This window comes from Bos indicus x Bos taurus, chromosome 11, assembly GCF_003369695.1.
Source record: "Bos indicus x Bos taurus breed Angus x Brahman F1 hybrid chromosome 11, Bos_hybrid_MaternalHap_v2.0, whole genome shotgun sequence".
Lineage (NCBI taxonomy): Eukaryota > Metazoa > Chordata > Mammalia > Artiodactyla > Bovidae > Bos > Bos indicus x Bos taurus.
The window spans coordinates 86759841-86787064 of record NC_040086.1 but is presented as its reverse complement, the minus strand read 5'-3'; the positions used below and the strand labels follow the sequence as shown (position 1 = coordinate 86787064).

Genomic DNA, 27224 nt, shown 5'->3' with positions numbered 1-27224 from the left:
TTTGTTAGAAAGGCAAATTCTTGGACCCATTCTAACCTTCTGAGTCAGAAACTCTGGGAACAGGGCCTGGTAATCAATCTCTGTTTTAATAAGCCGTCTGGGGATTCTAAGGGATGCCAAAGTTTGAGAACTATTATTGCTACACCCTGAATAAACTATTTAAAGAACATTGATTTGAAGGGCCTACATTATTAGCCTTTCCACAATACCCATGTATCTTATACTGATCCTGTATATCACTTCTCTGTTAAATCCTTTAGCAGCATCCTCCTTAGATTAATTCATAACCCTTGAGGAGCCTTTAAAGGACCCTGTACTTAACAATTATAATTAAGTAAAAACAGCCAACAAATATTCATGCCACAAATATTTGTTGAATATCTACTATTGGCAGGTGTTGTTCTAGAGTCCAGACCCTTGAAATACATTTGTGAACCATATAGATAAAGTCCCTGCTCTCCTGAAGTTTAAGACTAGAGGAGAGGACAGATAAGCAAATACATAAATAAGTGAATCAGACAAGGGAATGCTGTTCAGAAGATTTAAATAGGGTGATGTGATAGAGAATGACCAGATGGCGTCTTTATTTATTTATTATTTTTTTTTAATTTTATTTTTGAACTTTACAATATTGTATTGGTTCTGCCATATATCGAAATGACACAGGCATACACGTGTTCCCCATCCTGAACCCTCCTCCCTCCTCCCTCCCCATACCATCCCTCTGGGTCGTCCCAGTGCACCAGCCCCAAGCATCCAGTATCGTGCATCGAACCTGGACTGGCGATTCGTTTCATATGTGATATTATACATATTTCAATGCCATTCTCCCAAATCATCTCACCCTCTCCCTCTCCCACAGAGTCCAAAAGACTGTTCTATACATCAGTGTCTCTTTTGCTGTCTTGTATACAGGGTTATTGTTACCGTCTTTCTAAATTCCATATATATGCGTTAGTATACTGTATTGGTGTTTTTCCTTCTGGCTTACTTCACTCTGTATAATAGGCTCCAGTTTCATCCACCTCATTAGAACTGATTCAAATGTATTCTTTTTAATGGCTGAGTAATACTCCATTGTGTATATGTACCACAGCTTTCTTATCCATTCATCTGCTGATGGACATCTAGGTTGCTTCCATGTCCTGGCTATTGTAAACAGTGCTGCGATGAACATTGGGGTACATGTGTCTCTTTCAATTCTGGTTTCCTCAGTGTGTATGCCCAGCAGTGGGATTGCTGGATCATAAGGCAGTTCTATTTCCAGTTTTTAAGGAATCTCCACACTGTTCTCCATAGTGGCTGTACTAGTTTGCATTCCCACCAACAGTGTAAGAGGGTTCCCTTTTCTCCACATCCTCTCCAGCATTTATTACTTGTAGACTTCTGGATTGCAGCCATTCTGACTGGCGTGAAATGGTACCTCATAGTGGTTTTGATTTGCATTTCTCTGATAATGAGTGATGTTGAGCATCTTTTCATGTGTTTGTTAGCAGATGGCTACTTTAGATGGGTTATTAGGAAAGGCCTCAGTGAGAAGGTGGAATTTAAATTGCACTCTGAATGAAAATAAAACCAGCTGTTGAGTATCAGAAGTACTAGCATTCCAGGTAAAGAGAGTTTGCTAGTGCCAGGCCCTAAAGCGGTTGCAAGCTCTGTATGATCCAGGAGCAGAGGAGGCTGATGTGATGGGATTGCGAATTTGAAGGAGTAGGAGGAAGATGAGGGCAAGGAGATAATAAACAGGACCAGACATAGGTCTTTGTAAACCAAGTTAGGAGTTTGGATTTTTTTTTTTTTTTTAAGTATAATTTATATACAATTCACCCTTTTAAAGTATACAAGTCAGTGGTTTTCAGTATATTCGCAGGGTGTGCAGCCGTCACCTCTATTTCCTGGATATATTCATCACTCCAAGAGGAAACCCCATACCCATCAGAAGTTTGCCTTTAAGTGTGATAGTAAGCCACCAAAGAGTTTAACAGGAAAGACATGATCTGATCTGGTTTATGTTTTCAAGATTGTTCAGGCAACTATGAGGAAAGTGGATTCTAGGTAGACACGAGTGGAAGCAGAGAGACTGGGTGGTCTTTTCTATACTTAGAACAAGAGGTAGTGGCTTGGATTAGGGTGGCGGTGATAGAACTAGAATGAAGTGAAGGGGTTCAGGATATGTTTTCTGAGTGGACACAACTTAACTCTAATGCAGTGCTGCTTAAACTGCCTGTAATGAATAACTAGTTTGTTAAATGTCAGTCTGTCACAGATTGAAGCTTTTGGAAAGTAAGATAGTATTATAAGTAGAGATAGTATCTCCAGGGGTCATGACTGGAGTATTGGTTTCTTGGTCAGGAGGGGCGAATGAGACGCTGTCAGTCTACCCCACTGCTCTTTTTTTATCCCTGTTTTTCTTTTTACCATTTCCTCCTACCTAACATACTGTATATTTCACTTATTTGTTTTGTCATCTTTATCTTCTCAGTGCAATGTAAACTCCATGGGAACACGAATGTGTTTTTGTTTTGTTCACTGCTGTGTCTCAAATAGTGTTGGGTATATATTATTGGACTTGATAAATTTCTGTCCAATGAATGAATGACTTGTAGATAAGTATGTATGAATACTTATTTATATTTATGTGCTAACTTCTTCAAACTCAGTAATTTACTCAAAATAGTTGACCAGTTACTATGTACCAGACATTGAGACAGTGGTAAACAAGTGTTTCTTTAATTGTTCTTCCAGTGACAGGTACTTACCGTGTACTGTCATAGGTACTGGGGACCAAATGGTGGGCAAGGAGGTATTCTAACAAGGAAAACAGAGATCAAAAGGTCTCCCTGAAGAAGTGATTTAAAAGATGAGTAGAAACTAATCATGTCAGAGAAACTAGGGATAGACAGAAGGAATGCCATATCTACAAGCCTGGTAAATTGGCAAATAAGATAAACACACCTTTTAGAAATATTTTATCTATTTGGGCAGAAACAGAAGGGATTATTAGATAATCAACTAAATCTTGTCTCTGCACAAGGGAATAGAAATACAGATATTTTCAGGTTAATTATTCTTAAATCTATTTGAGATATACAGTATACTCAACTGCTTCTTACCTTGTCTTTGAAATATAACATTTTCCCCTCTTTTGTTTACTTTGCCAAATCAGTACATATCTTATATTGAAACTTTTTCAAAAATACAGATTTGTTGAAGAAGAACATATTCCTTACATACATGCTTTTCAGCATTTTCCAGAAGAGATGAAATTATATGGACGTGACAAAGGAATCTTTGCCATAGAGGTAAATTATTTTCTTTTTTACTTTGTAGTCACTTATGAGACATTAGAGTAATTGGCGATTTATATTCATCTCCTGATTTACTATTTCATGTTGAAGTTTAAAAAAGTCATCCACTTTTTGTTCTATTCAAATATGGAGCAGTAATCATATCTTAATAAAGAGTAGAACTATTATTTGTATTTTCTTTTTGTGGTTTCTTCATTGTTTAGGCTGTTCTCAGAATACAGCTTTAGTGTGAGACGTGTGCACTGCCAATAAGTGTACTGTTGAGACGAAATTTCAGAAGTTTTATATAGAGAACTTGAACTAATTTCAAATTTAAAAAACTATGTATGTTGTTATTATTTGCTCACTTTGTTGCTGTGGAGGAAAGAACTGAAAGTGACTATGTTAGGGCTTCCCTGGTGGCTCTGATGGTAAAGAATCTCCCTGCAGTGTGGAAGACCCGAGTTCAATCCCTGGGTCAGGAAGATCTCCTGGAGAAGAGAATGACAAACCACTCGAGTATTCTTGCCTGGAGAATCCCATGGACAGAGGAGCTGGCGGGCTGTAGTCCATGTGATTGCAGAGTCAAATACGACTGAGCACCGGCACTTTTGTTTTGAGAGGCACTATTTTAAGTCCTTTGTTTACATTTGTCCTCCTCTAGCTCTCTTTTCATGTTTCCAGTGGAAGATCTTCTGTTCTTTTAATTATGAGTCTTTATCACTATTTATAGTACTCAAAGGTTATATTCCCTTTGTTCTTCATCAGGTTTTCAGGGTACTAAATATTAATATTAAATATTATCCTGCATTTGCCCACTTAAGGAATTCTTTTCATAGGCTTTCTTAACCTTCACAGCCTTCACGTTGTTTTCAGTTTATTTAAGAGACATTTATGATCCTTACTAAACCTCTGCATGAGTATGGTTCACCATCTTCCCAATTATACATGTGAGTAAACACCTCAGAGTGAAGTGTTAGTCGCTCAGTTGTGTCCAATTCTTTATGATCCCATGCACTGGAATTCGCCAGACTCTTCTGTCCATGGGATTCTCCAGGCAAGAATATCGGAGTGGGTTGTCATTTCCTTCTCCAGGGGATCTTCCTGACCCAGGGATTGAACCCCGGTCTCCTGCATTGCAGGCAGACTCTTTACTGACTGAGCCACCAGGGAAGCTCAAACCCTTCAGAAGGTAGAATTGTTTGCCAAGGTCATTGTACATAGTAGTCTCAAACTCGAAGTACAGCCTTCTGTTCTTTTCCCACCCCCCTCATTATGTTTTGTATTGTATAGTTTCTATGGTGATGTCTTCAAATTCACTGATCTTTACTTCTTGAATTTGTAATCTGCTGTTTTTTTCATTTCAGATTCCATGATTTTCATTTCTAGAAATTCCATTTTAGCCTTATTTTTCATTTCTCTCGCTATGTTTATGTTTTCTTTTTCATCCTCCAGTTTATTGACAGTATTTACAGTAGATGTTTGAAGGTTCTCATCTATGGATTCTGTTACCTCTGAGGCTGTTGACTGGTTTCTCTCCTGATTGTGTGGCATGTTTTCCTGCTTTCCATGCCTGGTGGTTTTGATTGGATGCAGACAGTTTGAATTTTGTGTTGATGGATACTGGATTTTTGTTCTGGTGTATGATTAGGTAGCTTGGATATCAGTTTGATCATTTAAAAGCTTGTTTTCAAGCTTTTTTATGGCTGTTCCAGAGCCTTTATTCTTGGACTAACTTAGCTCCTCCTACTAAGTGATGTCCGTCTGAAAGACTTTACCTAGTGCCCCCACTATTATGAAGCCTCTCCACTCCAGCTGGTGCCTTTTCTGAGCTCTGAGAATTGTCTGGATTCATTGGGGGAAAAGATCCAGTGATTTTTTTTTCTCCCCTGGCCTCAGGTTTTGGTTTTTTTTTTTAAGCATGCACAGTTTGGTACTCAGCCAAGACTTGAGAGGACCGCTTTGCAGACCTCCAGAGTTCTCTGTGCATCTGCGTCCTCACTCTTACTCTGTCTGCAAATTACAGCCACCCCAGCTTCCAGGAACTCTAATCCCTCTCTAACTCAGCGAGAACACGGGGCTCTGTTTCATTCCCTGCTCCCTGAACTGCTGGTTGCAGACTGCCTCCAGGCAACATCCTGTAGCCATTTGTTTCTCTTTTAGGGCATATCATCCTGTGCTTCCTGTTTTCTAATGCCTGAAATTGTTTCATATATTTTTTCTTAAAAAATTTATTTATTTATTTAGTTGCGGTAGGCAGGATCTTCGTTGCATCTTGTGGGGTCTTTTGTTGCAGTACATGGACTCTGGTTGGGGCATATGGGCTCAGTAGTGCGTGCAGGCTCTCTAGTTCTGGGCCGAGGCCCCAGAGCGCATGGTCTCAGTTGTTGCGGCACCTGGGCCTTTCAGTGGTGCTGGCTTCGGTAGTTGCAGCGCTCAGGGCATGTGAGATCTTAGTTCCCCAAATAGGAATCAAACCTGCATCCGTACATTGCAAGGCAGATTCTTAACCACTGGGCTACCAGGGGGAAGTCCCCTTATATATTTTTTCCAATTCTCTGTTTATCATGGGAAGTCAATTCCGAAAGTAGTTAGTGCTTTAAGGGCAGAAATAGAAGTGTTCCAAATACTACTTTTTAGACATTTAGAAATAAAGTCAATATTCAGATGCTTTTTAGCTGATTGTTACCTAAACAGTTCTTTCTTGAATGCCTGAAAGTATCCAATTGCTCATTTATTCCTGGATTTTTTTGAAAATTATAATCTCTATTCACAAATATTGTCTAATCTTTGCTTCTGAATTTTCTACCAGCTGGACCATGTTATTGGAGGATCATGTTTATAAACTTTTGTTTATACAAAATTCTCACCCTAATAACAATCTCTTTTGTTGACTAGTTTTAAATTAATCTTGAGTGAGGAGGCAGGAGTAAAAGAGGGTAATGATTTCTTATAGAGATTTTGATAGAAAGTATAAGCTTAAAATGAGACTATATCTGGATAACAATAACTATTGCACTTTGCCTTTTTCACTTGTATCTTAGAGAGCTTTTTTTTTTTGGAGGAATTAGCCTCTCTCTCTCTCTATATATATATATATATTTTATTTTTAATTGGAGGATAATTGCTTTACAATGTTGTGTTGCTTTCTGCCATTCAACAGTGTGAATCAGCCGTAAGTACACGTGTCCCTTCTCTCCTGAACCTCCTTCCCACCCCTATCCCACTCCTCTAGGTTGTTGCAGAGCACTGGGTTGAGCTCCCTGTGTTACACCGCAACTTCCCACTAGCTATCTGTTTTACATACAGCAACATATATGTTTCAGTGTTACTGTCTCAATTTGTCCCTCCCTTTCCTTCCCCCACTGTGTCCACAAGTCTGTTCTCTGCCTCTGCGTCTCTCTTCCTGCCCTGCAAAGAGGTTCATCAGCACCATTTTTCTAGATTCCATATATATGCGTTAATATACGATATTTTTTTTCTCTTTCTGACTTACTTCACTCTGTTAAAAGGCTCTAGGTTCATTCACCTCACTAGAACTGACTCAAATGTGTTCGTTTTTCTGACTGAGTAATATTCCATTGTATATATGTACCACAACTTCTTTATCCATTCATCTTTTGATGGACATCTAGGTTGCTTCTGTGTCCTAGCTATTGTAAATAGTGCTGCAGTGAACATTGTGGTACATGTTATCTTTTTCAATTATGGTTTTCTCAAAGTATATACTCAGTAGTGGAATTGCTGGGGCATATGGTAGTTTTATTCCTAGTTTTTGAAAGAATCTCCATACTGTTCTCCATAGTGACTGTATCAATTTACATTCCTACCAACAGTGCAGGAGGGTTCCCTTTACTGCACATCCTCTCCAGCATTCATTGTTTGTAGATTTTTTGATTATGGCCATGACCAGTGTGAGGTGATACCTCATTGTAGTTTTGATTTGCATTTCTCTAATAATGAGAGATGTCGAGCACCTTTTCATGCATTTATTGGTCATCTAAATGTCTTCTTTGGAGAAATGTCTGTTTAGGTCTTCTGTCCATTTTCTGATTGGGTTGTTTGTTCTGGTATTGAGCTGTTTGTATATTTTGGAGATTAATCCTTTGTCCATTGATTCATTTGCAGTTATTTTTCCCATTCTGAGGGTTGTCTTTTCATTTTGTTTATGGTTTCTTTTGCTGTGTAAAAGCTTTAGAGTTTAATTAAGTCCCATTTGTTTTTATTTCCATTACTCTAGGAGGTGGGTCATAGAAGATCTTTCTGGGATTTATATCAAAGAGTGTTCTGCCTATATTTTCCTCTAAGAGTTTTATAGTCTCTGATGATTACATTTAGGTCTTTAATCCATTTTTAGTTTATTTTTGTGTATTTAGTTTTATTTTGTGTATAGTTTATTTTCCTAACAAGGAAGTATTCTAATCGGTTGATTCCTTCAGCTCCATTTTACTTTCTCAAGATTGCTTTGGTTGTTCAGACTCTTGTGTTTCCATACAAATTATCAGATTTTTTTGTTCTAGTTTTGTGAAAAACGACATTGGTAATTTGATAGGGACTGCATTGAATCTGTAGATTGCTTTAGGTAGTAAAGTCATTTTAACAATATTGATTCTTCCAATCCAAGAACATGGTATATCTTTAGAGAGCTTTTTTTTTTTTTTTAAATAAACTTTTATTTGGGAATAGTTTTAGATTTATAAAAAAGCTGCAAAAATAAAAATATATCCTTTACCCAGATTCAAGTGTTATTACTATTTTATCCTACAGTTTTATTCTTTGTGCTGTTCTATCACTGTATCTATCTCTGCAATTCTATTTCTGAATCATTGAGGGTAAGTTACATTTATATGGCACATCATCCCTAAATATTTTAGTGTATATTTTCTAAGAATAGGGATAATCTCTTCAGTTCAGTTGAGTTCAGTCACTCAGTCATGTCCGACTCTTTGTGACCCGGTGGACTGCATCACGCCAGGCCTCCCTGTCTATCACCAGCTCCTGGAATTTACTCAAACTTATGTCCGTTGAGTTGGTGATGCCATTCAACCATCTCATCCTCTGTTGTTCCCTTCTCCTCCTGCTCTCAATCTTTCCCAGCATCAGGGTTTTTTCAAATGAGTCAGTTCTTCACATCAGGTGGCCAGAGTATTGGAGCTTCAGCTTCTGCATCAGTCCTTCCAATGAATATTCAGGACTGATTTCCTTTAGGATGGACTGGTTGGATCTCCTTGCAGTCCAAGGGACTCTCAAGAGTCTTCTCCAACACCACAGTTCAGAAGCATCAATTCTTCGGTGCTCAGCTTTCTTCACAGTCCAACTCTCACATCCATACATGACCACTGGAAAAACCATAGTTTTGACTAGACGGACCTTTGTTGGCAAAGTAATGTCTCTGCTTTTTAATATGCTGTCTAGGTTGATCATAACTTTCCTTCCAAGGAGCAAGTATCTTTTAGTTTCATGACTGCAGTCACCATCTGCAGTGATTTTGGAGCCCCCAAAAATAAAGTCTGACACTGTTTCCCCATCTATTTGCCATGAAGTGGTGGGACCAGGTGCCATGATCTTAGTTTTCTTTTAATCTTTGTATAACTGCAGTTAACTACTAACTTTAACTTTTTATTTTTCTGGAAGCTGCACAGAATAGATATGCCACAATTACCTCACTAGTTGTCTATTGATGGAGATTAGTGTTTAAGGATACAAGGCTAACAGGCTAAAGAAGGCAGCTAGGTGATGAATAAAAAACAAACAAATAGAACTGGAAACAATCTAAATGTCTGTCACCAGAAAAAGGGATAAAATGTGACATAGTCAGACATGGTGTATTAAATAACCTTAGATACAAGCAGCAGGAATGAACCTAACATTCTGTCGAGTGTGAGAGGCAAGTCTTAGGAAACTATGTACAGTATGATGCTATTTTTGTTAAGCTCAAAAAAGAAGTTAAACTAAATATGTAGGTATATTTATATGTTTCCTGTGGTCACGTATGGATGTGAGAGTTGGACTGTGAAGAAGGCTGAGCACTGAAGAATTGATGCTTTTGAACTGTGGTGTTGGAGAAGACTCTTGAGAGTCCCTTGGACTGCAAGGAGATCCAACCAGTCCATTCTGAAGGAGATCAGTCCTGGGATTTCTTTGGAAGGAATGATGCTGAAGCTGAAACTCCAGTACTTTGGCCACCTCATGCAAAGAGTTGATTCATTGGAAAAGACTCTGATGCTGGGAGGGATTGGGGGCAAGAGGAGAAGGGGACGACAGAGGATGAGATGGCTGGATGGCATCACCGACTCGATGGACGTGAATCTCAGTGAACTCCGGGAGTTGGTGATGGGCAGGGAGGCCTGGCATGCTGCGATTCATGGGGTCACAAAGAGTCGGACACAACTGAGCAACTGATCTGCTCTGATATGTATGATAGAACTATTTTTTTTAAAAGTTCATGGTAAGCAAAATTCAGGATAAATAGTTGCCTCTGGAGGGAGAACCACAGAGGGAGTACTAAAGGAGGAGTCCATGGGCAGATGTAGCAGTTGATTTGATTGTATATTCTTTGCATCCCTAGCTACTCTTTGACAGTAGGAATCATGTAGTACTTCTATTTGTCATCCTTAAGACTTCATGGGCTTCCATGATGGCTCAGTGGTAAAGAATCCACCTGGAAATGCAGGAGATGCAAGAGATGCAAGTTTGATCCCTGAGTCGGGAAGATCCCCTGGAGTAGGAAATGGCTATCCACTCCAGTATTCTTGCCTGGAGAATTCCGTGGACAGAGGAGCCTGGCGAGCTTTAGTTCACGGGGTCGCAAAGTCAGACATGACTGAGCAGGCGTGTGCGCACACACACACACATAAGACCTCATATATAATACAATTCTGTATACATGGAAAAGGACTCTGTGTTTGTGGATTAAATGATTTGAAATAGCTGAAAAACAGAATTAAATACTTTATTTAGAGAAGAGTTCAAATAGATTTGTTGGGGATTTTTTTCTACCTGAATAGTAAGCTTTCAGTCTGCTTCTTTTATATTTATTATGTATCAGGAGGCTATTAGTGGCATTTGGCTGAAAAAATAAAAGAGCATTCCACTGATATTTTAGTGGTAAATGCATAAGGGATGTAATTTCTGCTTATAAGTAAGGACATTTACAAACTCAATTTATGGGTGTGTCAGTATCACTCATGAAAACCAGCTTGTGAGATTAATAATCTTATCAGTTCTTCGTACTGCTCACCCATATACCGAAACCAATAGTAAATTACCCTAGTCGGAAAATGTATGTTTGAGGCTACATGGATGACTTTTTTTTAGAAAAATAATACCTGATGTTTGCAGAGTGAAGCCAGTGATTTCATGTGAAGTGTCTGTGACTTAGTTTGATCCTGTGTCAGTATCCACCCCTGGTACCCAGCGTGCTCAGCCCAGGCCTCCCCCAAACTCTGCTTCCCAGGAGAAGGAATGAGAACCAAGTTTTGTACTTGCCTAAGGAAAACTGAGTAATGACAAAGGTTGTGCTGTGCTTAGTCGCTCAGTCGTGCCTGACTCTTTGCGACCCTGTGGACTGTAGCCCACCAGGCTCCTCTGTCCATGGAATTCTCCAGGCAAGAATACTAGAGTGGGTTGCCATGCCCTTCTCCAGGAGATCTTCCCAACCCAGGGATCGAACCCAGCTCTCTTGCATTGCAGGTGGATTCTTTACCGACTGAGCCACCAGGGAAGCCCAGTGACAAAGGTTAGTCTGCTGCAAAAATAATCATGTAACCCTGCCAAGATCAAATGGAAATTATTTGGGGATTGTCTGCTCTTCTGGATACCAGCTTTTAATATGCTTCAGTACAGATGGGTGAATTTAAATGTAGGTATTCCACAATAAGCAGAATGTTTGGAGGACAGATGCATTTTAAGAAGGAGAACTTCGGTAGGTTTTTCCCAACTCTGATCCTGAGGCCAAACCAAGTGACCCTCTCCTGTTCAGTTGGTCATCGGTTCATAAATTTGTTTTTGTTCATAAGGTCTGGACAAGTCAACAGCATGTTTCTAAAATGGTCTTATCCCCACGACCAAGACTATATTTCACGTAAAGTAATGTATTCACCATAGGCTTTCAGAAGACTAGATTTTAAATATAAAAAAGTATATTTCTTGTTACTTCTAATAGATTTACAACAATTAAGTTAATTCTAGCAGACCAGAAATGCGAATTGAACTGTTTTCTGAATCATAATGCGTGTGGAATTCATTTTATCCTTCCTCCATAAGTAATATATTACAGTGCTTTGTCATCTCTTCTGACATAGTTTTATTCTTTATTAATTTCCCTTTGCCATAGAAAGCCTTATTTTAGGTTTGGGTTAACAGGTGCATGTAGCATTAGCTTTTTCTCAGCTGAATTTTTGCTTCAAAACAACAATAAGTAAGGGTGTGGCACTGTGCTTTTTTTTTTAATAGCAAAGCAGGAAGTTCACCTCTGACAGGGTATTGTAATCAGGTTTATCACAAGAGCCTGCTGTTGTGTAACAGAAACTCTAGCTTGTCCTTACCTGTCTTCAGGCATTGCTTCATGAAGGAAAATAAACTCAGCGGAATATTTGTGAAATTCAATAAAATGCTTTCCCAAGCACGCCATTTTTAATACACGCTAGAGCAATTGATTATACCCTTGTGGTCTTTTAAAAAACATATTCACCTTGGGATTTCTTAATATTGTAATTAAATGGATCTATAGCCCTCTAGAAGCCCTATGTGTCATATTTACTATACGTTTTAGACACATCCTCCACTGTGGCTACTAATAGTACATACTCCCTCCCCCATCTCCCCTACATTTTTCAAGAAAAGTGGAGAAGGTTTGGGATGCCTTCAGACGACTGTTTATTTAGTTGACAGGCAGCTTTTCTTCATTGTACGCTTTGCGTTTGCTCACAAAAGTGCATTCACTATTCCATAGTATGTTGAAACTTTTAAATGGAAACAGCTTTTCGTTAACAAAGGAAGCATTTTCTTCCCTCCCTTCATGTCTTAGCTTTCTCTACTAAGTCTTGGCTTCTTCAGCAGCTGTACCTCCACCAGAAATGACAAAAGGTGCGATTGTTCTAGGAGATGGTGATGAAGATAATGCCAGGGGAGTTTTGTGTGTGTGGGCTGCTTGGGACTGTTTTTCTTCTGTGTTTGGTTTTGTTTTGTTTTTGTTATTCCAGAAAGTTGAGCACACCTTAAAAAAAAGAAACCAAAGGGAGGAGGGAAAAAAAGGCTTTAAAGACCCTTGAACCTTCATCCTGTGTGAACTGTTTCTTTCCATTAAATTGTTCTGTTAATATTCAGGTGGGCCCAACAACAACAAATCTGACAAAACTCACTTTACAACATAGGGGAGTGGAATCCAGAGTAGAGAGTATTGATGTGGTTTGTTTCTTCTTCCAAGCGGGCCATGGGTTTGTCTTTCTGCCATTACTCTGACTTGAGTCGAGTTCAGAAGAGGGAAACAGGTGTGAAAATTAAATTTTAGAATTTCCAACCATCTCCTTTTTCTGAGTTGTGATTCCCAACTCCTGGGAGGTAAACTGTTTCATTATCTTTATTTTTTAATTTGAAGATAACCTCCTCCTCTTTCTTTCTGCCTCTGTCTCTTCTGCTGCTTTATTTTTGAGTCAAATTTCTGAAGTGTGGTGCTGATATGAAGCTTCATTTATTTCTAGCAAAAATCTTTCAGTTCATCTGGTAGAATAAACTAAAAATATATTCTTTTTCAGAGACATCATCTTTGTATAGAGTACCAGATAAGCAAATTGCTGCTTAAGCCAAAGTTGGGCCTAAACAGACTTTTCTCTTACAGGTGGAATTTATTCTGCCAATAACTTAGTAGACAGTGGAGCTACTTGTGTATTTTCAGCCTTGTTTTTTTTTTTTTTTAAATCTTTATGTGTTTTAAACCCACAGACCAATTTCTAAACAGTTAGTATGTAACATACTTATTATTCTACCATGGTCCTCGACAGTGATTCTAAGGCCTCTCAAGAATTAGTCATTTCGTCATCCCTCACTAGACTCAGCAAGAAGCAATAAAGAGGAACCTGGAAATCCATTCTGAAGTACATCTCCAGCTTTGTGAATGTTGATGAACAACATTCTGATCTCCTCTTTGAATGAGTGAAAAGAAAAGATGCAATGCTGGTTCAGCCAAACCCACTGAGTGGCACTTTGCCATGATGATTCATTTTGCCTCAGAGCAATCTTACGCCCTTTGTGAAACTAGGTCCCTGATGGTTTAAGGAAGAAAAAGACTCCTTCAGAGCTCTCAGTCACTCTCTGAGCCCCTCCAGATGACTGTCTCGATGGATCAAGCTTTAATACACTCTGAGTCTTCAAACTTTACTCCATATTTTTTCACCATCTTCCTCTGTAGGCCGCATGTCGCTCTTGGGATTGTTTGTGCAACCTCTGTTAGAGTAATCATCTAGCAGGTTTGAAATCTACCTGAGGGAAACTGAGACGAGTGTAATGATAACAGGTGTTCTCAGGTTCCCTCACTCCCACTCCCTTCCAGGATTACTACTGCTAGGCAGCATGAATAGAAACCAGCTGACGTGCTCTTTTGTTCCTGGCTTTCTGCAGCATCTTAGCCATCGCTGGAATGTGTGGGTGCACTTCTCTCATCAGGCTTGTGAACTAAAACCGTCTGAGGGTCTCTTCCAGGCTCCAGGAAGGAGAGGAGAGCCACTTTATTTTATTTTATTATTATTTTGCACAAGAATATTGTGGAGAGTTTGTTTAAACTACAGGTTCTTTTAGACCTAGTGTTAGGGATGGATTTATGAAGTCTGGTGTGGGATTGAGGACTTTTAAATCAGCGTCTTGCAAGTGGTTCTGATAGAAATGTGCTCTGAGCAATACAGACTAGTCTTTTCATCTCTGCCTCTATCTTATGTTATTGTATCATGTTCCACAAAAAAAAAAACTAGAGGTAAAAGTAGACTAATTAGGGGATAACCAAAGACCAATATAAAACAAAGTACTGTTGTACCTAAACTCCTTTGTTTTTCTGGGCTCCAAAATCACTGCAGATGGTGATTGCAGCCATGAAATTAAAAGACGCTTACTCCTTGGAAGGAGGGTTATGACCAACCTAGACAGCACATTCAAAAGCAGAGATATTACTTTGCCAACAAAGGTCTGTCTAGTCACGGCTATGGTTTTTCCAGTGGTCATGTATGGATGTGAGAGCTGGACTATAAGGAAAGCTGAACACAGAAGAATTGATGCGTTTGAACTGTGGTGTTGGAGAAGACTCTTGAGAGTCCCTTGGACTGCAAGGAGATCCAACCAGTCCATCCTAAAGGAAATCAGTCCTGAGTGTTCATTGGAAGGACTGATGTTGATGCTGAAGCTCCAATACTTTGGCCACCTGATGCAAAAAGCTGACTCATTGGAAAAGACCCTGATGTTGGGAAAAACTGAAGGCAAAAGGAGAAGAAGGCAGCAGAGGATGAGATGGCTGGATGGCATCACCGACTCAATGCACATGAGTTTGGGTGAATTCCGGAGTTGGTGATGGACAGGGAGGTCTGGCGTGCTGCAATTCATGGGGTTGCAAAAAGTTGGACACGACTGAGCGACTGAACTGAACTAAACTGAACTGAAACGTGCAAAGTTTTAGACAGTATTCTAGTAGTCCCCTTATTCTCCTTAACACATCACAGATTCCAAATGAAATATAGCACAAATGCCCAGCAACTTTTATGACATCTTTCCTTTAGGTGTGTTCTATACATGCATACATTTTTCTGAAAGTCAAAATAAGACTATTCTAATACAGTCATTAAATGTTTACTGTAATTATTTTATATCCATGTTTTGGAATCTTGTCAAAATTCCAGCCTGCTTCCGCTCTCCGGGCTAAGGACAATGGCACGAACACAAAAATGTGATCCTGTGATGACGTTCTCTACAACGGTGCCGTGTCATAGTCCTGCCAGTCTCCTGCCCCAGGTCGGATGCTTTGCTGAGCTGGTGGTGCAGGCCCCTAGAGTGGCCTGGCTTGGTTGGAATAGGGCCAGATGTGTGGGGAGTCCGTAGCCAAGCCCTGTAGAGCCAGTTGGGCCACCATTTCACGTGATGTTGGAGGCAGAAGGTAGCGGATGTCAGCGTGGATATTTTGTGTTTGTGTTCAGCCGCTAAGTCGTGTCTGACTCTTTGCGACCCCATGGACTGCAGCACACCAGGCTCCTCTGTCCTTCACTGTTTCCCGGAGTTCACTCAAATTCATTTCCATTGAGTCGGTGATGCCATCTAACCATCTCATCCTCTGCTGCCCTCTTCTCCTTTTGCCTTCAGTCTTTCCCAACATCAGGGTCTTTTCCAATGAGTCAGCTTTTTGCATCAGGTGGCCAAAGTATTGGAGCTTCAGCATCAACATCAGTCCTTCCAATGAACACTCAGGACTGATTTCCTTTAGGATGGACTGGTCTGATCTCCTTGCAGTCCAAGGGACTCTCAAGAGTCTTCTCCAACACCACAGTTCGAAAGCATCAATTCTTTTTTGCTTACTAGATTCCTTTTCATTAATGATCTTACAATTACTTGTCATGAATTTATTATCCATTAAGTTGGTTTTCTGAGATGATTATTTTTCAAAGAGGAACATTCACTGCTCTAGTGTTTGTTTGTTTGCAGGTAAAAGTACTTAATTTCATCTCCTACCTGCATTATTTAAAAGGATTGTCGCTTTAGTCATGTCTGACTCTTCGCAGCTCCATGACTAGAATTCTTGTGTCCATGGAATTGTCCAGGCAAGAATACTGGAGTGGGTTGCCATTTCCTTCTCCAGGGGATCTTCCTGATGCAAGGATTGAACCCCAGTCTCCTGCATTGTAGGCAGAGTCTTTACCGCTTAAGCTACCAGGGAAGCAGGATTAGGGTTACCATAAATCTTGTCAGTAATGTTAATTGTTAACTTGAGAAGATACTTCAAATTCTGGGCAAAATGAAGCAGATATCTAAATGAGTTGATTTTATAAAGATAAAAAGACAGCTTTTCCAAAAGGTCACTGAGAGTATATGTTTGCATTTTTAACTTTTTTTTTTTTGGGATGGGGGGGCTCTTTTCAGTTTATTGCATGTAGGAGTTACACTAGTCCCAAGTTAAAAGCAAACCCCAAATTATGGTTACATTATACAGGCTGTGAGGTTTTTAAACTCGTGACTAGGGACAGAAGGGAAATTCTACTCATTGCAATGAAATCCTCACTTAAGCTTCAGTAAGCCGAAAGCACTTAAAACCCGTGAACCTTCAGCTGGTCGTCCTTAGCCAGTCCAGTCTCCACCAGGAACTGGCATATGTTCTTGTGCTGGTCACCCTGTAGCTTAATTCCTTCTCCGTATTCTGGATGCTCAATTACAGTACCATTGCACGCAAATTTCTTCTTTAACGTCTTCACTAGTTTCTTTTTATCATAATCATCAGTGATCTCTTGGACAGTAGTAAGGGTCTTCCTGCCGTTTCTCTGTTGAATTCTTATATGGATATAATCCTCAGTGCCAGCAGGAAGCAGATCATCACCCTCACTTGCATCAGCAAAGGGTCGAAAGAGTGGATGTTCTGGATAGGGGACATAAAGTATGATTCCTTTTCCTCGGTGGAAATGGCCTGCGGAAGGTGGTGGCGGGAGAAAGCGGGCGGCGGGACAGAGCCTCCATCGGGAGGCAAGGGGAGGCCGCTGAGTCCCTGGCGGCAGCTCAGTGACTGGGTCATTTTTTCCTTTTTAAATTTACAGATTAAAATAGAGTTGTTAATAGTATTTTCATATACAAATAGAATTACTGTACCTGAGCATTTAGAAACAGACTTAAAAGGCCACATTGCTATTTGGTTAGAAATTTACTTTGTATTCTTCAGCTACAGGTTGATCATATGTTAATAATATAGCATAAACTGAAAGCCTTTTTTCCCTAATAAAACTCAAATTTTTCAGTAGAGTTCAGTTGCTCAGTCGTGTCCGACCCTTTGCGACCCCATGAATTGCAGCACACCAGGCCTCCGTGTCCATCACCAACTCCTGGAGTTTACCCAGACTCATGTCCATCTAGTCAGTGATGCCATCCAGCCATCTCATCCTCCGTTGTCCCCTTCTCCTGCCCCCAAACCCTCCCAACATCAGGGTCTTTTCCAATGAGTCAACTCTTCGCATGAGGTGGCCAAAGTATTGGAGTTGCAGCTTTAGCATCAGTCCTTCCAAAGAACACCCAGGACTGATCTCCTTTAGGATGGACTGGTTGGATCTCCTTGCAGTCCAAGGGACTCTCAAGAGTCTTCTCCAACACCACAGTTCAAAAGCATCAATTCTTTGGCACTCAGCTTTCTTCACAGTCCAACTTTCACATCCATACATGACCACTGGAAAAACCATAGCCTTGACCAGACAGACCTTTGTTGGCCAAGTAACGTCTCTGCTTTTGAATATGCTATCTAGGTTGGTCATAACCCTCCTTCTAAGGAGCAAGCATCTTTTGATTTCAAGGCTGCAGTCACCATCTGCAGTGATTTTGGAGCCCAGGAAAATAAAGTCTGATACAGTTTCCAGTGTTTCCCCATCTATTTCCCATGAAGTGATGAGACCAGATGCCATGATCTTCGTTTTCTGAATGTTGAGCTTTAAGCCAACTTTTTTACTCTCCTCTTTCACTTTCATCAAGAGGCTTTTTAGTTCCTCTTCACTTTCTGCCACAAGGGTGGTATCATCTGCATATCTGAGGTTATTGATATTTCTCCTGGCAATCTTGATTCCAGCCTGTGCTTCTTCCAGCCCAGCGTTTCTCATGATGTACTCTGCTTGGAAGTTAAATAAGCAGGGTGACAATATACAGCCTTGACGTACTCCTTTTCCTATTTGGAACCAGTCTGTTGTTCCATGTCCAGTTCTAACTGTTGCTTCCTGACCTGCATATAGGTTTCGCAAGAGGCATGTCAGGTGGTCTGGTATTCCCATCTCTTTCAGAATTTTCCACAGTTTATTGTGATCCACACAGTCAAAGGCTTTGGCATAGTCAATAAAGCAGAAATAGATGTTTTTCTGGAATTCTCTTGCTTTTTCTATGATCCAGAGGATGTTGGCAATTTGATCTCTGGTTCCTCTGCCTTTTCTAAAACCAGCTTGAACATCTGGAAGTTCACGGTTCACGTATTGCTGAAGCCTGGCTTGGAGAATTTTGAGCATTACTTTACTAGCGTGTGAGATGAGTGCAATTGTGCGGTAGTTTGAGCATTCTTTGTCATTGCCTTTCTTTGGGATTGGAATGAAAACTGACCTTTTCCAGTCCTGTGTCCACTGCTGAGTTTTCCAAACTTGCTGGCGTATTGAGTGCAGCACTTTCACAGCATCATCTTCCAGGATTTGAAATAGCTCAACTGGAATTCCATCACTTGCACTAGCTTTGTTCATAGTGATGCTTTCTAAGGCCCACTTGACTTCACATTCCAGGATGTCTGGCCCTAGGTGAGTGATCACACCATCGTGATTATCTTGGTTGTGAAGATCTTTTTTGTACAGTTCTTCTGTGTATTCTTGTCACCTCTTCTTAATATCTTCTGCTTCTGTTAGGTCCATACCATTTCTGTCCTTTACTGAGCCCAGCTTTGCATGAAATGTTCCCTTGGTATCTTTAATTTTCTTGAAGAGATCTCTAGTCTTTCCCATTCTGTTGTTTTCCTCTATGTCTTTGCATTGATCGCTGAGGAAGGCTTTCTTATCTCTCCTTGCTATTCTTCGGAACTCTGCATTCAGATGGATATATCTTTCCTTTTCTCCTTTGCTTTTCGCTTCTCTTCTTTTCACAGCTATTTGTAAGGCCTCCCCAGACAACCATTTTGCTTTTTTGCATTTCTTTTCCATGGGGATGGTCTTGATCCCTGTCTCCTGTACAGTGTCACGGACCTCTGTCCATAGTTCATCAGGTACTCTATCAGATCTAGTCCCTTAAATCTATTTCTCACTTCCACTGTATAGGCATAAGGAATTAAAAGTTTAGATACTGAAATACTGGTATCAAAATAAATACAATACAAAGAAGGTTGTAACCTCAGGCAAAGTAAAATTGGACATAGTTATAAATTCTGGAAATTTACAGTTTGTTTTCTGTAAGTAAGTCAAGTCGCTCAGTCATGTCTGACTCTGCGACCCCATGGACTATGGCCTGCCAGGCTCTTCTGTTCATGGGATTTTCCAGGTAAGAGTACTGGAGTGGGTTGCCATTTCCTTCTCCAGGGGATCTTCCCAACCCAGGGTTCGAACCCAGGTCTCCAGCATTGCAGGCAGATGCTGTACCATCTGAGCCAGTACCATTATAATGTATTCCCTTGTGCTTTATAATTGCATGTAAGCTGAACATACCAAAGTAACATTGAACAGAGAAGTATTCGTCCTTTCACTTGGTTCCCAAACACTTTCACACGTTTAGAAAATGGGCAAGACATGACAGAGCAATATTATTGGTACAAATTGTTGGGAAACAGATTTTCACTTAGAATAAGGAAGAAGCTTGTAATGATTAAATGCATTACAAATTGAATAGACTACCTTCAGGAAAGGTATTGAGTTCCCATCACTGGAGATTTAAAAGAAGAGCTAGACATACAGCTGCTAGGGGGTTTTGTAAATTTAGACCAGATACCTTTAAAGGTCTTGCCAACTCTGAATTTGCTGGTTGGATGATTTCTCGTATAGAGTGATGTATGAAGTGATTGTTACACAAAATAGTTTACTGAAGTTTCTCTCTTACCATGTTTTTTTAAGCTAGACATACATACAGCAAAGTGAACATATCACAAATGTACCCAACCTGATGAACTTTCATTACCTGAACCAGCCCCCTAGATCAAGAAACAACAATCTCTGCACCCCAGAAGCTCCATCCAGTCCCCACTTCCAGTCGTGATCACCTGCACCCTGAGAGTAATCTCACTCTTGACTTCCAGTCAACTTTAATAAATATTGCCAAACAGGTTTCCAGAATGTTTGTATTCTGGCCTAATTTTAACGAGGTCCAACCATGTCAGAAGGAGAAGGCAATGGCACCCCACTCCAATATTCTTGCCTGGCAAATCCCATGGATGGAGGAGCCTGGTAGCTGCAATCCATGAGGTCGCTAACAGTCGGACACGACTGAGCAACTTCACTTTCACTTTTCACTTTCATGCATTGGAGAAGGAAATGGCAACCCACTCCAGTGTTCTTGCCTGGAGAATCCCAGGGACAGGAGAGCCAGTTGGGCTGCCGTCTATGGGGTCGCACAGAGTCGGCCACGACTGAAGCGACTTAGCAGCAGCAACCATGTCAGAAATGTTAGTTTTTCTGAAATCCCATAGATCTTTAAAAAAAAATCTTAGTTGTAGCACTCAACAGCTATCTTATCCTATAGTTATTTTTGAACACTGACCTCCTTTTCTAGAGTATATATTCCTTGAAGAGATCACTTTATTCATCTTTATATTTCCCGAAGTATCTTACATAGAATAGACTCTAAATTTAATATTTTTATGTGAATGGATAAGTAAATGAGGAAAAATTATATGTAGTATCAATGAGAAGAATGTTTAGAAATTGCAGAAATATAAATAGCATACCAAATTAACTACAAGGCTGCTCTTAAAATGAACAGAATTAATTTATTAATATTGGCTCATACATTTTCCCAAATTCTGTAAGATACTCTTTCTTATAGGCTAACATGTGAGAAAATAGAAAGCTGAATCACACGTTTCTAACTAATAGACTTAAGCCCTGGTGTCATCTCCAACATAGAAGCATGTGAATGTTATGTGACACTGAACTGAATCTGTTAGCTGTGAATTTGAAGGTTGGCGAGAGGGTGCTGGTTAGGGAAGGCGAGAGGGAAGTCCTGCTTTGCTGGGATTATGACAACATCATAATTCCAGTAGGATTGCAGCTTTATCCCAGATTCTTCCATGATTGGCAAGAAGTAATGGTTTCACTATATCATGGGTAAGGCCAGTAAGAATTGTTTGAGCCAGATAGAATTTTAGTGGCTTTTTAATTTATCACTATTACTGTTTAAAACAGCTCAGTGAGGATATTTGGGGTTTATGGGTGTTTCTACTTAATGTTTTTAATCTATACTCCAAGTTTTATTCAGTGAATACATGTTATTTTTAAAATCAGAAAGTAGTTTTAAAAATAATTTATGTTGCAAAAATTGCTACTTTGACTATCTCTTTCATTCCAGTCTTGGCCTAACTATGAAGTTATCTTTAAAAAAATAATTGAAGTTGCCACATTTTTAGATTTGCCACGTTTTCCAGACATAACTGAAAACTGCTATCTTCATCCAAACATCTTGTGTATGAAATACTTGATGGAGGTCAATCTCCCTGGTAAGTGTGAGGTATATATGGTGAGTAAGCCTTGACTTATTGAATTATTATGAAAAATGTATTGAATCCTCTCAATCAGAGACTATTAGAGTCACCTGACAGGGTCCACAGTAACATGAAGGTTAATTTCAAAATTCTTTCTTAAAATGTTTTGGACCATTTAAAATGGTTAAAAGGACACTCTTCAGAAGTAATGAGTTCTATTTTGGATGAAAGGGATAAGCTTGAGAGATAATGTTTGGTTTTTACAGTAAGTTTTTGCTGAATACAAGTAACACATGATTCAGTATGTATTATTAATTACTTAGGAACCTCCGCCAAAAAAGGGCAGCACTCCTCCATTTGCATGAAGCATAATTATTAAAGAATTCTAATTTTTAAAATCCCAGAAGTTAATCTACAGTGATATTTTTATTGTTTAGTAACATATTGCTGTTTCCAGTCCCTAAAGCAAATGGAGATGAAGGTCTGGTAGGATGCAAAGGCAGCCTCACTAGCCCTTCTTCACAATACACCAAGACACAGGTCACCCCAGCGGAATTCGCCGATGGAATCTATTCCTGAATTTCTTGCTAAACTAGAAATGTGAGAAATGCAGGGTTTCTATTCTTAACAGAAAATACAAACATGGCGTGACTATATTATTGCTTATGCAAATAAAAAAAAGTGATTGAATATATTTTTAATAGGAAAGGAAAAGACATGTTGTATGAAAAAAACAATATACAAAGCTGCACATATAATTTTAGCTATAAAAATAAACATAAATTGGAGTAACATATATACACAAATGTAAATATTAAGTCTTATAAAATATTTTTTAAAGAGGAAAAAATACACTTCTCAAAATGTATCATTTATTAAGCTAAGGAATGTATGTCTCTTACTGTAACTTCAGAAGTCACTGGCTCTTTGATTAAGATTCCAGAATTTGGGAAGTCTGATTGCTGCACTTTAGCAAGTTACATATATTGGTTTATTGTTTTGGATTTTGGTTTTTTGATTTACTTTTGGAGTGTTTTTTTTCAAAATATGGCAAGTTCCTGTGTTCTGTTATATACTCCAAAACCCTAAGCTCATAATGGGGAACACTAAGATATGGAAAGAATGCAAGGAATTTCCAAAATATAACTGGCTCAGGCTGGGTTATGGCAAGTGTTTAGCTCACGTAGTTGCTATTGGACAGAAACGATGGTGGCAGTGTTTTCTGACCAGTGTGTGTAACTTAGTAGTATTTCTCACCCAACTCTTCCTGAAAGTAACAAGTAGAATTAAAACCACTATAATATACAGAGAGAGACTGCTATCATCTGATGTTTTAAAGTGCTGTTTTAGAGACCATTTTAAAAAGAGCCAAGTTAGAGAAATTTTACTTCTCACAAAGTGTTCAATAGAAATAATTTGGAATATAGATAAAAAACTATACACAAGTGTTATTGACCTTGTTTTTAATACTGAGAAATCAGAAATAAATATCCAACAGAAAGGTAATGTTTAAGTAAATATTTTGTATATTAAGTGGAACCGTGTGCATCTTTTAAAATCATGTTTGTGAAGAGTATATAAAAGCATGGGAAATGTTTATGTCATAATAGAAAAGGAAATAGGCCAAATTATAAATTATATATAATATAATCATAGCTATATAGTTAAAATATTCGTGAAAATATTGGAAATAAATTTACCCAAATATTGAAGTGCTATGTCTAAGTTATAGTAATGCATTTTTTCCTTCTTTGCACTTTATGTATCTTATAAATGTCCTATACTGAGTTTGTATTACGTAATAGTGGGAGGAAACAGTAAACAAAATAGATCTACAAACTAAGATGTGGTGGTCCCTTCACCTTAGAAATTACATTCTAAAATGTGACATTGATTGGCCTCCTACCCATGAGATTATAAGAAGACTTCTAGAATATTGCCATTTTCAAAGCTGAAAGTTTGCGCTCTACAGTTCTCTTGTGCTGTTGATCAAAAAGAAGAGATCTGTGTACTTGGCCCTTTTTCAAAGAGAGGTTTTCGGGTTCCCAGAAAACTAAAGGTGGTTTTAAGCATGCTGGGGCAATGAATGCCCCTCCTCAGTGCCTTTATGTATGACAATGTCGTCTCTGGAACTGAGCAGAAAGCAGCTTCCAGCAAGCATGTCACACACACACACCCTTGCTGAGTAAGCACTGCCTCTTTTGTGGCTCTGACTGAACTCCAAATACATCCCTTAGTTTTGTCCCTCATCCTGGGACTGAGAAGCCGGCCAGAGAGAATTCCTGGCCGCTTTCATAATCATGTCTGTTTAATTTGTGGGGAACCCTGTAGAGTTTCCAAAGTGCCTTCATCTGTATTACCTCATCTGTGAAGGTGGAAAGGGAGGACGGGTAGGTGTGCTCATCTCAGATGAAACGTAGGCAAGCTGAGTGACGCCTGGCTGCTTGACGGCCGAGGCGTCACATAGTACTCCAGGTCCCATAATACTCCAGGTCAGAATCTTCGTTTTTCTCTCCTCTCCTGGCTCCCTTCCTCATAATTGCTTTCATTTGCTTTTTATTACTATGTACTTTAGTATAAGAGAAGCAATTCAAGATATTAATTTTAAATAAATAGGGGAGACATTTTTCAAGAAATACCATTTTTATAGTAATACATTCTATATATAATACTATATAGAGGACATGTATGTACTGTATGTAATATTATTTGTACTGTTATAAAAGTATTGTATATTACATTAAGAGAATAGAATCAATAGAACATAATGACTGACAGTATATAGGAAATGCAATACAACTTATTATGCTCTTGTAAAGAACAACTGTTCTACTTGAATTTAATCAAAACATAGGTACTTCAGTTAGTAAGTAAAGAAATTTGCTTAGTAATTCAGAGTTTTCAAAGTATAATTCACTTGTCCTGTCTTTTATGTCCTATGTTTATCTTCACCATAACCCACTTTTACAAATGAAGAAACTGAGGTTGAGTGGCTCTAGTCCGGAGTCACAAAGCTCATGATCAGAAGGCCTGAATATATAGGCTGTAGGTGTTCTGGCTCCAAGTCCCAAGTTACTCAGCCTTGAATAACAGATGAGTCTGTGCTGAGCGTGTAATTTCTTTGGGAAAGCAGTGCAGCGGGCGGGATGCACTCTGGAAGGCCAGGCGCCCTAGCTTTCCGAGTGAGTACATATTAGAGAAGCCCTTGGTCTTACAGGAAAGTTAGTTTCAGGTAAATGCAAATTGCTGTAGAAACACAGACAAGGAGCGTGGATGAAGCAATAGAAGATGGATGTGTGCCTGTATATTTGGTGCCAAGATATGTGCCATAGATAGCAGGCATTTTGGGAAGTCAGAATAGGAGAAGATAAACCTTGCCAGGATTCGACCATTTGTTTTTCTATACACATTTCATTTTTTGGTTTATTTATACACAAAATGGTATACCTCAGAGTTCTGGCATAGTATCATATTTTAAGATAAAGCTTATCTCATGGATGTATACATTAGTATGGTCTCATTAACCAAAGAATTTAATTTCACATTTTTCTGTTTTGTTCTTCAACAGATGAAATGCATAATGTAACCTGCCTAGTGGTAAAATCGACTGGAATAGGAGAAGTGGATTTTCTAAGATTTGATCCTATAGCTAAAAAGGCAAAAACTGTTAAATATGATGTGCAAGCTGTAGCTGTCATTATAGTGGCATTGAAACTGCTCTTTTTATTGGATGACAATTTAGAATGGTAAGTGTGTGTACTCTTAGGAGGAAAAAATTGTATGATTTTCCCCTACTAATTCAGAGTAAAGGATTCTATATCCTTTACTCAGTAGAAAGTAGAGACTCTCAGTTGTTACAGAACACTGACTCGTAGCAGCAGTTACTCCTTACCTGATGTTTTGGCTCAGGTATTTGTCAGAGATTTCATTCTCCTTTAGAAAGTTGTTTGGATCATGTTTTCTTCCATTTTTAGGAAGATACACATGTGTCTCTTTCTCTTGAGTTTTAAATCATCATACACAAATTCTAAAGAGTCACTTAGCACTTCATCTGTGTACCTTTTGGTTTCTGGCACTATGTATCCTCAAAGATTATTTTGGAAAGTGAAAGAATCTTAAAATGCCAACAAAGAGTGGCAGTGTCTTTTTCCCTATTTAAGTGCTTGCTTCTGCATTAAAAGTTGGCATCAGTTTCAAGTACTGTTCTATACTTCTCTTTCGGAAGAATTCAAAATTTAACTGTCTTCAAATGAATGATTTCCAAATAAATTGATTTGTTTATTTGTCTCCAGGTCTTTGTCTAATATTGCCAAGAAATATAATGAAAAGAACAAAGAAGGTACTTTTTTTGTTTTTAGTCAATCAAGTGATTGTAAAAGGTGAATTAAAAGATACAATAAATATAGAGAAGAAGAAACTTGTACCTTGTATCAGACTGTTTATATGTATAATTATCTAATATATCTTCTATTCTCAAGGAGGTAATAGTCAAATCTAGGATAAACAGACATGTAAAAAGATGGTTTCAAAATGTGGAATCTAGAAAAATAGTAAAGATCTTATTTGCAAAGCAAAAATAGAAACACAGCTGTAGAGAAGAAACGTATGATTACCAAAGGGGAAAAGGCAGGGGGATGGGGTGAATTGGGAGATTGGTATTGACATATATCTACACTACTATGTATAAAATAGATCACTAATGAGAACCTACTGTAGAGCTGCGGGAGCTCTGCTCAGTGCTCTGTGGTGACTTTAATTGGAAGAAAGTCCAAAAAAGGGGGATATATGTGTATGTATGGCTGATTCAGTTTGCTGTACAACAGAAACTGACACCACAGTGTAAAGCAGCTATATTCCAATTTTTTTTTTTTAAGGTAGTTTTGGTGTAATAAAGGGCCACAGTATAGGTGAGAGCTCAGAACGGAAGGGAGTGACAGCAGATTGCTCAGGAGTCATACTAGAGTGTGGACATAGTCAGTCCCTCCATAATTTCCAAGGGCTGGCATATAAATGTTTAGTCAGATCAGTGAGTAGAGACTCAAATGAGCAACATGTGTTATAATAATGTGACATATTTGGTTAATAATCATGGATTTCATTTCTTTCAGATAAACCATGGTTTGATTTCAGAAAATGGTACCAAGTTATGAAGAAAGCTATTGATGAGAAAAAACAAAAGTGGGAGGAAGCCAGGGCAAAGTATGTTACCTCTTCTAGCTTTAGATTCACCGACTTTATTTTTCAAGTCTATTGCTTTACATCTGAAAGCTCGAGTTTCATCAGTTCAGACTCACCAGCATTATGACCCTTTTTTCTAGAATTAACCCCTCTGTCTAAACTTTTTAAAATATTTCTATTAACTATTAGTGAGTGAGTGAAAGTCGCTCAGTTATGTCCGACTTTTTGCAACCCCATGGGCCGTATAGTCCCTGGAATTCTCCAGGCCAGAATACTGGAGTGGGTAACCTTTTCCTTCTCCAGGGGATCTTCCCAAACCAGGAATCAAACCGGGGTCTCCTGCTTTGCAGGCAGATTCTTTACCAACTGAGCTATCAGGGAAGCCC

At 39.0% G+C, this 27224-nt stretch overlaps 1 protein-coding gene and 1 pseudogene across 2 annotated transcripts in view; one reads left to right on the top strand and one right to left on the bottom strand.

Annotated features, from left to right (window-relative positions):
• The window catches only part of TAF1B (TATA-box binding protein associated factor, RNA polymerase I subunit B), a 55801-nt gene that overhangs the window by 19843 nt on the left and 8734 nt on the right, over nt 1-27224 (top strand). For both annotated transcript variants that reach the window (XM_027556102.1, XM_027556103.1), the window contains 5 exons: nt 3203-3302; nt 21528-21675; nt 25229-25406; nt 25953-25999; nt 26769-26859. In XM_027556102.1, the coding sequence (XP_027411903.1) occupies nt 3203-3302; nt 21528-21675; nt 25229-25406; nt 25953-25999; nt 26769-26859 (564 nt within the window). The remainder of the gene's footprint in view (nt 1-3202; nt 3303-21527; nt 21676-25228; nt 25407-25952; nt 26000-26768; nt 26860-27224) is intronic.
• LOC113901577 lies at nt 16151-17318 on the bottom strand (annotated as a pseudogene).